This window comes from Paralichthys olivaceus, chromosome 9 (assembly GCF_024713975.1).
Source record: "Paralichthys olivaceus isolate ysfri-2021 chromosome 9, ASM2471397v2, whole genome shotgun sequence".
In the NCBI taxonomy this organism is placed as follows: Eukaryota; Metazoa; Chordata; class Actinopteri; order Pleuronectiformes; family Paralichthyidae; genus Paralichthys; species Paralichthys olivaceus.
Window position 1 is genome coordinate 2,559,864 of NC_091101.1, and position 13,729 is coordinate 2,573,592.

Here is a 13,729-nt window from a genome sequence, read left to right on the forward strand (position 1 = left end):
CATCACTTCGCAACTGAACTTCAACCAGCGGTGAATTCACATGTGGGACGTTGACGATGCTTTTCATTTCAGCTTCCATTTTATCAGATAAGAGTGTCCACACTGTCCGCATGAGCAGCATGGCTCAGTCGCGGCTGTGGGTTGCCAACTTCAGGTTAGACAATCTGCTTCCTGTTTACACTGGCCCGGTGTACATGTAACATGATTTTTCACATTTAATCTCAAAACGTTTTTGCATGATGTTGCTGCAGTCTTTGGGCCTAAATATTTTAATTTAACTAGTCACATATAGGCTAGTTAACTGTAGTTAGAGTAAAATAACTTGTTTGACCGATTATTATAATGTTTTATTAAGCTCTATGACACACTATGACATTGTGTAGTGTAAACTGTCCAGCCTGCAGAAGTGGAGTAATCATATAGCTTATGCGGTGCCTGGATCAATTGGAGCTTCTCTTAACTAGGGAACACATAGGAATGTTTATTTTATTATTAGGTTTATTAATACAAAAACAAGCAACTAGGAGCAAAACATAGAAATCTACATCGGCTAAACTCAGCACCCACCCATCCCTGGTCTCTGCTCAGCCCTGGGTAGGACACAACTCTGGGTCTAATCACTATAGTATAAAAGTCTGGCCTACACAGTTTGTTTAGGGATTGAATGTTTCCACTTTAACCGATATCACTGGGACTGCGAAAAAAAAGAAAACCATCAAGGCCAACATGGAAGCTGAAAAATGGGTCTTCAGATGGTTTTGGGTCAGTGGTGATTTGTGGGCCCAAGTTACTGAGCTATAAGCCAAGGTCAGATCAACCCTAGCTGGGTGAGTGTTTGATGTTGAAAGACCCAAAACATCCGATAACCTTGTCAATGAGGACGTGTCTCAGTGCATTGTAGGATATGTCTTTGATTCAATTAACCTACTACCCATTTTAGATTAAGTGTACTTGTAATCATCAAGTACCATGGACAGAGTAGAAACCTCATAGTAATTTAATTATAACCCTTTGAGACCCATTACTACCTCACATCAGGTGTTTCATGTATCGGTTATTTGTAATAATTGCATTATGTGCATATTTATTTTGGGAAAATGCACTTGTGAGAAAAAACATTATGGCCAGCACAGGCACTTCTAACAGTCCTGCAGCCACAAAGCCCCACACAGAGGTGGCTGTGATGCACTAACCATCATTTGAATTGTCTGCAACTGGAATCACAGCAAACCTCCTTACAATTCGGAGCATATGGGATAGTCTGTCTTGCAGAGACCTGGCCATCTGGCCATAATGACTGGCCCTTTGTCAAAGTTGCTCAGATCCTTACACCTGCCCAGTTCTCCCACAGACACATTGACTACAAGAACCAACCCTTCACTTAATGTCTAACATTTACCAGACCATGAAATGTCAATGTTATTTGCTCAATCTTTTGGGGTCATGTTTGTGGCTCATTGGTGTAGGTAATGTTAAAAATGTTGGCAAAAATAACAAATGTCTTCCATTGAGTTTTATACAACTTTGGCTAATCATCAAGAAGCGGGTCCTGAGGTTCGTTTGGTAATCCTGCCCGTAATTATTAATACCACCAATACCGCAAACAAAAATATGATTAACTGTCTGAAATTTGATCAAAATCAAGTTTATGAAACCTGTGTATAGAATTTAAACAGACTCACGCAGGCAGGTGTTTTGGGTGAACATACGCTGCAGTCTCAGACAGTCCTGCCACTGGTTCCCACTGCCTTCACAGTTGCACCACAGTGACACGTCAGCAGAGCTGTTACTGATGTAGTTGGGTGTCATGATGGTACCTGTAGGTTATAAGGGTCAAAATAAGTCAAAGGACCTGCATGTTCGTTTTCATTTCAACAATTCTTTAACATGGTAAATCAGAAATGTAAATAAAACAGCTGGAGACAAATGAGGCCATGGCCGAAAAAGGCTGCCAGCCTTGAACAGCCCATCCACTGCTTTTAACTTTGAGCAATTAGGGCACAAATCAGAAAAGGTTTCTGTAGTTTTGGTTTTACCTCAAGCAAAGCTTCATTTCCCTTCAAATGATGTCTAGAACAGGGACTTTCCCTAACCACAAGCACAAATTGAAGCGCCTTAGTAAAACCATTTTTAAGGTTTAATAATGCTTTGGCTGCTACAAGTGCATATTGTGCTAAATACATTATCATCTCACACTACTATGTTAGTGTAAAACTTTTGCAAGTTGTTGGAGAAATTCTTTCACATTTATCAGAAATTGAATTTTTTTATCAGACTGTCAGCATTTTGTTTCTTCAGAATTGTTTTTGCAATTACAAATCAGTAGAATAAACAATTTATAGAAGAAATGGTTGAACAGGGTCTGTCATTAGTTTCATTTCATAATAGTTTGGTATTCAACCGCTAGAAGAGTTGAATTCTTTAGGGAAAATAGAAAACTACTCCTGATGTGTTTTTGTCAGTGCACTGCAAACACATTATTTGTTTATCTCTGGCAGGATACCCTGGTGTAAATGTGTGGATTGTGCAGCTTGTGCTTTTAAAAAGCTGAGTCTAATAGAAAAGTCATCTATCATTGTCAGGATCCACATATCTTGTCAGCTGTCATGGGTCTTTGTTTTCTATCTTGCTGCTTCTCCTCCACTTCTGCTCTGTCTGATCACACTTTTCACACACTTGCAACCCATTACTCTCCCATTCTGTTCTATCTTTCCTCCTAACCACTCACTGCCTTCTGTGCAGCCACTTTTATTTTGAGAATTGCATTTTATCAAATCTTTCTAAGAGTTAAGAGTAAGTTTAAGAGTCTTTAATTTTGTTGTCAAGATGATTAACTGCAACTTCTTTGTCATTTCTCTTCAATGCAGTCACTCCCTTCAGGCTTGCCAGTATGTCTTAAAAAACAAGTATCATAGACAAACTGACAACAGAATCTTCCATGCAGGGTTGCTTCAGTTATTCTGGGCCCCGGGTCCAGGGAGGTCTCATAAGGGCCCTCTAGCCTTTTAAGAATTTGCTTGAATGATTAATCAAAAGTCCACATTTGTGAAAACTTGAAATGGTCTTTACTGGTCACATAAAAGCTCATCTGTTATATAATCAAACTTTTATAATTGCTTGTTAAACCTACAGTAGCTGTTGTAGATGCATCAATGATACAACTGAGAATTTAACTGTTTAGCTACCTGGTGCAGTAGCTACTATCAGAGATGGATTTAATATTGATATTTGGTAGTTTGATGATTTAATAATGCAGAGTATGAAGAGAGGGAAGATTTTCATATCTTGTTACGGTCAAATCACAAATGGCTCACACTGGAAGTACCCTTACGTAACTCTGGATCTTGCTTTACTAGTGGGCTCTTCTGAAATCTTGGCTTTTAGTAAAATATAATTTTTTCTTTACATATTTGAAGAAATTCCATACATATGCTGTGGATATGGTATGTTTTACAGTTTTTACTATAATCCATAGTTCAACTTCCCAAAGCACTTTCTGGGATATCACTGCATTAATTTTTTAATGACAAAACATTATCTCCTGGAAATGATTTGTCTTGAGGTAAAATGCAGCCCTCTACTTTATGTAATTCAACTACGAATCCCCCCCCCCCCTTGCATTCCATACCGATGAGTCCAGCATATGCTCGGAGGCAGAGGCCTGCTGAGTCTTTCAGACAGCCGCTGGCTGTCAGAGGAGATGGCTGGCAGTTATTAAGGAAATCAGCCAGTCTGGACCTGGCAACAACACAAACAGCAACGTAACATCAAACACAAGAAATGGGCAGGAAATGTGAATGTGAGTGTATGTTGGGGTGTGTTTGCGATTATGTAAGTTTAGGTCCAGTGGTTTTCAGTCCCATGTTTTTAGGTACAGTGGATGCATTAGCACATTTGAATGTATTTTGTCACTTTCTTCTTCTTCATATTTTTGCTTTGGCCCCACTGTTCCCATGGCCTTTTCCCCTTACATAGGACTGTGGTGCACATTTCAAGATCAATACTAAGTAGCCTTTTGTAGCCTGTTAAGATTTAATATATTTGCATTGTGTAACAGGGAGAAAGTTTGGTTTCAGTGCAGTGCATTATCTGCAAATCCATTCACAATGGCAAAGTTAATCCAGAAAAAAATTCACATTCACACGAGAGAGGAGCTGATGGTAGAAATATATTTTTCAAAGAAATTGCTTGAACTTGTCCAGTTTGTGTGTCAATTGTAAGCTATTAGTTCCAAGAGCAGAGAGTAGCTGAGCTTTTTGCCAGAGCAGGTTCAGCCATAAGGGCACATTTTATGCTGATTTTCTGCCAGCATTTTAAAATGTAAATTTAGCTGAAATTTCATAAATTGATTTGGTGCATTTCCAAATTTTATCGACACTCTGATTCCACTGCAACCTGAAAGAAAGCTCTGATGCACAGATAAAAACAAATGAATACCAAATACCAGAATAGAAAATGTATATTTTGCTTATTTATATTCTAATGTATATGTATAATGTATTTGTATATAAACATATACAGTTGCTATGCTATATATGTAGTATATTTGAAACAGCCTCATACAATGTTGTCATAAAGAACTTTCAAACATTTAAAATAACTGATAATGTCTCACCTGCAGAGGTCATCTCGGCGACAGAAACTCTGCTGATGGAGGCAGTTAGGTTGCAGTCCTTCCATCTCCTGGAAGGAGCAGGAGGGTACAATGGTTTTCCTCCTCCTCTCCCCACACAGGGTGTTAGTGCAGGGGCAGAAAAGGACACCCAGGCTGTATTCCTCAGGCACCCTCTCCAGGAAGCGCCGGAGGGCCCTGTGGCACTTGTGCTGGTTGCACCGGTTGGACCCAGGTACCCGCTTGGTGCAGGCCAGGACATACTCTGATCGCAGGGAGCCACACTTCTCGTACAAACCACAGTCCTGTGCTGCCTTCAGACAATGGTTCTCACCATCCAGTTGAGTGAAAGATGAGGCTGAGCAAGCGCGGAAAAGTTCAATTAGCAACTAACAAATTACAAAACCTGCATGTTAACAAAGTTGTGAATCACTTAACGCTTCTAATCTTTGAATCGTCACAGGGCTGAACTTTGACGATATGTTTTACACAGAGTTTATGAAATGAAGAAAAAAAGGAACGTGTAAAAGTAATTTACAGTGTCAGTGGCTTTTCCAAAACTATCATTCCTATAGGTACGATTTTTACATTTTGACAGAAAGGACGTTTGAGGAAATATTTAGATGTAAAATGATTAATTACAGTATGTGTGTGAAGAAAATTGTGCACAGAGCTGTAGAGCTGTACCCTTTTAATGTCAATGATGATCATCATCCTTCGTTTCTCACCCTCCCATAAAATAAAATACACTGGACCCAAAAAAGATTAACTGTAAATGTCTAACAACTAACAACAGTAAACAAATTTGAAATAACCATAAGAATGGGATTTAAATAAGAAAGGGTTAATTCACCGTATGCAAACTGTGTAAAATGATTTATATCCCAGCTGTGACTCTGAGATGTCAAGTTCTGACCCCGTACACTAGGGAGGAGCCCCTATAGGTCCAGACCTGGTCGCAACACTATCCCAAGCACACATACTTGGGATATATCTTCTGGAACAATGAATGAGCAAAGCAAAATAAAAAGGAATCTTGATTATCATGGACAGAAGTACTTGTCAAAGGCAACTTTGGAAAAGATGATGGTCTTTGAGTGACATCAATACACAAAAACAGCTCAGAAATAAATAAATAAATCCCATGACAGCTGTACATTTCATCTGCATACAAACTTCAGGGTGGACCCTTCTGGCTGTATGCCTTTCAGACCATGATCAGGGTGAAGAAATCACATAGCTGTCATGTGTCATTGTTGACAAGCATCATGGGGACAGTCTTGTCATTTAAGTAAATGCAGCATGTTTGACTTAGAGGGTTAAGGTTACACAATACCCCTGCAGTATTAAAAAAAAGCAACACTGTCAACAGATGAAAAGTATAAAGGAGGTGGCATTTGCATTCAAGTTTTATATTTGTTGAAAAAAGAATTTGCATTGCCAATGTCTGTTTCAAATTCACATTTATGTAATTGTGTAAAAATAACAAAATTAAGATAAAAAATAATAAACTTGGTAGCTTTCTATCAGCCTGTGGTGCTACTTGGCAGCGTCTGATGCACCAATACATAATGCCCCATTGGTGCTCAATTGGATTTAGGTCAGGGGAACGTGAGGGCCAGTCAATGGCCACATGAAGCCGGGCATTGTCCTTCAACAGGAGGAACCCAGGGCTCAATGCACCAGTGTATGGTCAGACAGTCGCTCTGAGGATTTCCTCCCGGTACCTAACAGCGGTCAAGGTACTGTTGGATGTCTGTGCAACCCTCCAAGGATGTACCTACCCAGACCATCACTGACCCACCGCCAAACCGGTCATGCTGGATGATGTTACAGCCAGCATAATGTTCACCACAGCATCTCCAGACTCTTTCACGCTTGTCACATGTGCTCAGTGTGAACCGCCTCTCATCTGTGAAGAGAACTGGGCGCCAATGGCGGACCTGTCAATTCTGGTGTCCAGGTCCCACTTGAGGACGTCGGGCCCAGTTTGGTCAGAAACATGCACACCAGTAGCCTGGAGGTCATTTTGTAGGGTTGATGCCCTTCTACAGCCATGTCCAGCTCTCCTTGTTAAACAGCCGGTCTCCTGGTATCTCCTCCATGCTCTTGAGATTGAGCTGGGAGACACAGCAAACCTTCTTGAGACCACACGTATGGATGTACCTTACTGGAGGAGCTGGACTACCTGTGCAATCTGATCAGGCTGCAGGTTCCGCCTCATGCTACCAGTAGTGACAAGGACACTAGCAGAACACAACACTACAGAAGAATCAGTCAGGAAGGATAAAGAGAGAGCAGCCGTCTGTGGCCACCACATGTAAAACTATTTTCTTTTGGTGGTTGTCTTGATTAATTCAGTATGGCCCATGAAGCATGTTCTAAAATCAGAAATTACCCTTGATAGGGTTTTACAAACAATCAGGGTTAAAATCTAGCATAGCAATTCCACCATAATGAAAATAAACCAACAAGATTTTAAAAAGTAACAGCCTCAGAACAAAGCAGACCTTTAGTCTAGTCCACAGAGTGCAACACCAGCAGACTGTGTACGCAAGGAGAAACTCTGAGGCCATAAAATGAGACAGAAGAAAAGGGAAAAAAATGCAAAGCACAGAGTTCCCTCAGTCATTCATTTCCATTATTTATTGATTGATACATATTGATTAATTGAGCTGCTTTCTTGAGCGGGCATTATTTGTAATCCTGGTCGGACGGTTATAGAGCTGTCTGTCATTACGCATACATGTATGACTGATGCATGCTGATTCAAACCATGTAATCATAAGACAGACCACATGAATGATTGTCATTATGGGTGTGCAAATATCGCAGGGTGTGTTTTACCTGCCACTAAGGAGGCCATGCGAGTATCCATTAATGTGTCATCATAGGGAGATAGTTCCAGCTCATCCTCCCCTGAAGAAATAAAAAACACATTCAAACACTGAGTTATCAATTACAATTGTGACCCACAGTTGAATGGAAGGAACACATCTAAGACAAACAGAGTATAAGACAGCAAAGGGAAATAAAAGCTCCTCATGACCTCCATGCAAAGCACTGTGAGGAGGTCTTCAGTGTAATTTGGAATGAGACCAATAGATCAGAAATCATGAATAAAACCAAAGCATTGATACATGTTAACAGGAATTTTAACAGGCATCTGAACTCCACTCATTGGGGGTTGAGGTGTATTCAGCTGAAACATGCAACTTCACCTCTAAATGTCACTGAATTCTACACACTGCACCTTTAATAACTGTGAACAGAAATTCACAAACATTCAACAGTTAAAAATAAAGGTTTGAAGATTACTGTCTTAAAGAAGCAGATTACTCTCATTTTCCTTTCAGTGTCATATCACAGAGTCAAGATTACATTGATCAGATGATGATCAAATAATGACACAAAGCAGAGAAAAGTAAAAGTGATACGGTAAATATAAAATATGATAGTGGTAGAAAACCATGAAGATCGTGTGTGTTAGCATGAGTCGTTTGTTCAGTATGTTGTTCAAATCACCCAAATACCAAATCACTGACACGTCAACAAACTGGCCTTGTTGTTGTGAGATCTTCTGTTATATATTTGATTCCATTTTTAAATTTAGTAGTGCAGTGTATCCTCTGAAACCATTGACTTCTCAAACGCCAATTAGGGGAACAAAGACCTCCCCCTGCATCCCCTGCAGTGCAGAGGGTCCCTGAAGTCAAAGCAGTCTCTGCACATTTAAAAATTTAAACATCTTTGCATGCATGCACGAGTCTTCCCTTTTCTATTAGAAGCAAAGAGTAGGCACCAGTCCCAGACTTCCTCTCTATAGATACGGCAACACAGCAACATGTACGGTGGAAGATCAGGCTGTATTTTGCTTTAATTATACCCCCCACAATAGGTGTGTTTACTTTATTTCATATGTGACACAAAATGACCATGGCAGAGTTCAGCTTGCTTCTTTGTTGAATAACAGGCCTCTTCGATTCAATCAGTTTATGGGCATTCTGTCATTCACAGTGTGGACCAGCTCTAGACATTTCAGTTGCCTATAGGTGAGATTCGGATTTGTTGCCCCCTCCCCCTACAAACCCAATCACATTATCCTACCGGTAGTGGCTCATCACCAGTTCCTTTCTACAGAGGAACAATGGCTGGACATGTCTCTCATGCCTTACATTCAAGAAAGAAGCAAGTGTCCTACTGTATGTGTTTGCTGTTATTTGTGTAGTTATGGGGATTTACTCAAATATTGTTGTGTAAAATATCAGACAGTGGTACTTTCAATTCAATTTTATTTGTATAGCGCCAAATCATAATATACATCATCTCATGGCACTTTACATAGAAGTACTCCACTTCAATATATCTGATTATATAGTTTAAACCAGCTCTGCCTCCATGCAGCTACAAAAGCATTATCTGTATTACTACATAGTAACATAAGTCATACAGTACATATTGTCCTTTCTTTGTCTCTTCACCTGAGTCTTTGGACCTCTTTGTTAAAATATCTATGTAATATGTACTTTCCCAGCAACTGATCCAAGCTAACCCCTCGATCTTGGGCTGAGTGAAGCACAATTGTTCATCACATTGCGACCATTATCCCCACAGCAGTGCACAGTGTCAACTGACTGACAGTTAAGGGCTGCAAAATTATTGTAATTAAAAGGCTGTCTTTGTTGATAATGTTGTTAGTACAATAATTATGTTAATGGTTTCCAGCAGCGCCCTGACTTTCCGAGGCCTAGGCCATAGAGGTGTTCTATGTCACCTTTGGCCTGAGTCGGCCCTGTTCACTGTGATTGAGTGAGGTGATCGCAGTGAGCAGCAGCATTGCCAATGGCTTTACAGAATACAAAGCCTTTTGTTAACTTGCTTGATATCGTCTTCTTTAGACAAAACCTCAGCTGGCAACAGAAAAATGCTGGAAAGAAGGAGCCAAAGCTGACTGTTCAGTGAGTAGTTTAATGCATAGATATCTACGCAAAATTTGTGTTTGCCATCTTGATGTATTAGCACTGTAACTGTCTTGTCAGTACCTTTTTTCTATCAAGGGCTGTTTTAATTTATATTACATCCTTCGAGGGCCATACTAAATTATAGTTTATTATAAACAGATATATCACACCAGGGCTCCAGACTGACTTTTTATATTGGTTGCACTGGTACATAATTTTTTACTGCACTTTTTAGCATTACAAAAACACAACAAACTAGGGCTGGGTATCTCCACTGATTTCCCAATCGATTTGTTTCCGATCCACAAGGTCTTGATTTGATTCTCGATTCAGTCAGGGATATTTCATTGTACAATACCGTTATTTGCTTGGATACGTCTAACTGTGCAAAGAAACCTTTAACTTGGTGCATTATTTAAAATATTGATGCAGGCCTAAATTATATTATTGTTATCACTTTCAAACAATTTTATACCACTGATATTAATAGCAAAATCTAACAACTACAATCTGTTAAAGGGCAATGAACTAAATTCTTAAGAATATATTTAGTCTGACATTTGAATTAGAATGAAAACATTTTTTAAATATCCTAAATAAATGAAATATAAATGAAATAAGCCACACACAACTGAAACAATAAATTAAATGGACTCTCTGTCCCTGTTAACTAAAATTGCTCTTGAATAAATATTAACCATTTAGCATAGGATGAGATGGTTGTGATTTACATGAGCTTTTAGCATTGTATTGTGTTACGTATACCAGAGTTTCCTCGAGGTTTGTGTCTGTGTGTGTGTTTGTATGTGTCTGTATACTTCTGATTAGTGTAAATATTAAGTGGTACAGTGTAAAGTGAGCACAAGTGTGAAGGGAATGATTATACACCTTGATGTAATGCGACTGTTATGTTTGCATGTGCTATATTTGGTCATAAACCAAAGTTTGGTTAAAAACAAATTCCAATACATCCATGAGGCATTACATTTAAAGTTACAGGATACAAACAATTATAAGAAGTAGGATGCAATGCCGGTTCTGAACCTGCCTGTTTGGAATGGTGGTTTTTGCAAATTTTACAAAGAGTGAAGTTTGAAAATTTTGTGTTTATCACACCTGGTTTATCTGCAGTGAAGATTTTATAGTCAATTTTATATATGTTTGAATGATTAACTTAACTGCTATTATATTTACATACGTGGTGTGTTGGCTATTTTGCAGGTCTGTTAAGCAATCAACACAATTTTCAGAAGCAATTTCACAACTTTTCAAAATAAAAGCACTGTACTTTAGCAACAAACACACATAATAAAACAACAGAAAAAACATAACATGCCTCCATCCTGGTCGTGCTCGAGTATGAATGTCTAGGCTTGCGGACACTTGGATGACACCACACGAGCAGGAGGTAGGCATGTTATGTTTTTTCTGTTCTTTTATTACGTCTGAAGAACAGGTCACCATTGATTTCAATTGTATTGGATTCTGCTGCAACAACGTTTACCCCTGAAACACCAAAAGTGTTATGTGGACTCAAACGCTTCACCCACCCCTCCATCGGCATAGTGGTGGGTAAATGATGAGTGAATTTCCATTTTTCGGTGAATTATCCCTTTAAGGCATGCTGACGCCCCCTCCCCCAGACAAACATTTCTGTCTCTTAATTGTGTGTGAAGTCGGTTAGATGAACAGTTCAAGAGATACACTTTCCACACACACTCAGAGGAGTGGGTGGAATAAGTAGGTAGATTGATCCTCTTGGGTCCACTGTGTCTGAACCAAACTTCATGTCAGTTGAGACAATAGTTGTTTGAAAATGGAACAAAGTGTTAAGTGGCTTAAACACAGCCCAGCTGTGCCTGGTTCAACCTTTCCTGACTGGACAAAGTGCGGGTGGATTTTATTATCACTTAGGTAAAATGAAGCACAGTGGGCTGGTGAAGATAAGACCATGTGTGTCTCGTCTATCATTCTACCTATATCTGTCAGCATCTATGATATGACACCACTCTAAAACCTTTTAGTTGCTCAGGTGGGCTGTTTACGTAAATAAATCTTTTAATAATAAAAAAAGAACATTTAATTATGATTTTTCTTCTCATATCACTGTAAAATATTATTGTGGGTATATCAAAAAATGACATATAAAATTAGGGATAAAAAAGATGAAGGCTGGTAAAAAATCATCATCAGCTCAGGTTGAGGGCGGCTTTTGTCCAATTGTAAAAACCATGAGCTGAGCCTTGATTGACCAGTGGACGAGCCGGTTTTTCGTGCCAATTATTTAAACGCATTCCAAAGTACAAACCCAATCAAGAATGTAATGGCATGTAAAGTGTTTATGTATGTAAATCCTATTCCAGGCTATATATTTATGGTAATGACACACTAGAGCAGCCGAGCAGTGTTAGGAACTGAAGAGTGTGTAATTACACTAATGCTCCACTGACTAATAGGCCACAGGGGAGAAGGAGTCTGCTGTCTAGTGTTAGCTCACATACTAATGCACACATCATACCAGCTCTCCAGATAGACTTGTATTACTCTGTGTGTGTGTGCGTGTGTGTGGAAGTCTACCGTATGAGGCTGCTTTGGCCAGCTGACATATTTATGGTTTAAGTTAAATGATAGAAAATTGGGCAAATATAGATTTAGGTAGTTGATATATATGTCTCGTTTATATTCATCTGTTTTTTGGGATTATTCTGAGTGTAGATGTAGCTGGATGAATGTAAGAAAAGATGAACATGCACCAACAGTATATGGTGTATGTCAAAACACCTGCTCCTGTTGTTTCTGTATAAGGCACCAGTCATGGAAAGTAAGTAGGTGCATTTACTCAGCACTGCATATTAGTACTGTAAGTAGTGATGTTGACGTACTTGTACTGCTATACTTTACACTTCACTCCACTCATTTCAGTGTGACAACACTTACTCTACTTAAGTGACAGCAATCTAAAATTGTACATGCAAAGCAAAAGACTACCATATCTTATCCTAACTACTGTGCATAGTGTTTGTTATAATTGTTGAATGATGCGTAGTTGTAAAGTTGAAACATCTTCACAGGTTTGAATGGATAAGTTGCAGACAAATAAGACCAGTATTGTTGCACGTGATGACATATCCCCTCATCACCATTACCACACACTGTAACCAAACTTACCCAAAAGCTGCTGTGTCTTAGCTGCGTGCCCTTTACAGCTCACATGATCTTAGTTTGGATACAAAATTAGTTTCCAGCTCCAGCTCCCTCTACAGAACCACTGAGGATTAAAGTGAATCCCAGATAGTCTCTATTTGAATGTTAAGACTCAAATGACTATCTAGGTTGGTCTTGGTTTATAAACCCTTCACCTGACTCCAGGACCCCTACACTGTTCAAAGATTTCAGGCCAGTTTAGGGACTTGACAATTCGGAATTCTGTCAGTGTATCACTTAAACTGCCAAAACCTCTCAAACTATAAACTTTACCAAAAAACACACACATTCAGGAATGTAGTGTCTAATAGTATTCTAATCTTTCTGAGCCTTTTCAGTCTGCTTTCAGAGTGTAATTCTACTGCATGGATTCCTGAAGTCGGTTCAAACCTAGGAGCTGGTCATTGGCCCACCCTGACAAAGACACTGGTTTGATCAAGCAACGGCAGCTCTGGAAAACTGTGCTTATTTCTTCTGAGTCTGATAACAGAGTCGTGTTACATTTAATCTCATGCTCTTATTTGATATTGATTTCATTGGCTCCCTTCCCATGTCAGTTCAGATTTGCTTCTGATGACCTACAAACTCCTAAAGGGTCTGACCTCTTTCCTATCATGCCACCTTCCCCTGGAACAAGCTTACTACTGATATCAGTCTGTCTGACGGCGTGTCCAAACTTTAAATATTCATATAATAACAGTTGCACTGGGTCAGTTGAAATCACAATAATTCTGTTAAACCTCGAACATAAAGCACAGTCCATTGGATCCTTCTGGCAAGGCTAATGTACATTTTCTGATAACACCTGAATCTGTCTGGCCCTTTGTTTGTTTATTCCCTCCAACACATGAGCATCCAGGCTGTTAGCTCTTCTCGCTCAGCCTGTTTTCTCCTCCCTGTCCTCCCTTATCAGTCAGGCTCTCTGTGCTGGACCATCTGCCATCCTGGGACC

General features: G+C 39.4%; 1 protein-coding gene across 1 annotated transcript in view; it reads right to left on the minus strand.

Moving 5' to 3' along the window:
• Positions 1 to 13,729, minus strand: part of gfra3 (GDNF family receptor alpha 3) — a 60,677-nt gene that overhangs the window by 10,915 nt on the left and 36,033 nt on the right. The window contains exons 3-6 of the mRNA XM_020087303.2: positions 7,460 to 7,531; positions 4,616 to 4,970; positions 3,629 to 3,738; positions 1,683 to 1,817 (exon numbers count right to left, since the gene is read on the minus strand). Of these exons, the coding sequence (XP_019942862.1) occupies positions 1,683 to 1,817; positions 3,629 to 3,738; positions 4,616 to 4,970; positions 7,460 to 7,531 (672 nt within the window). The remainder of the gene's footprint in view (positions 1 to 1,682; positions 1,818 to 3,628; positions 3,739 to 4,615; positions 4,971 to 7,459; positions 7,532 to 13,729) is intronic.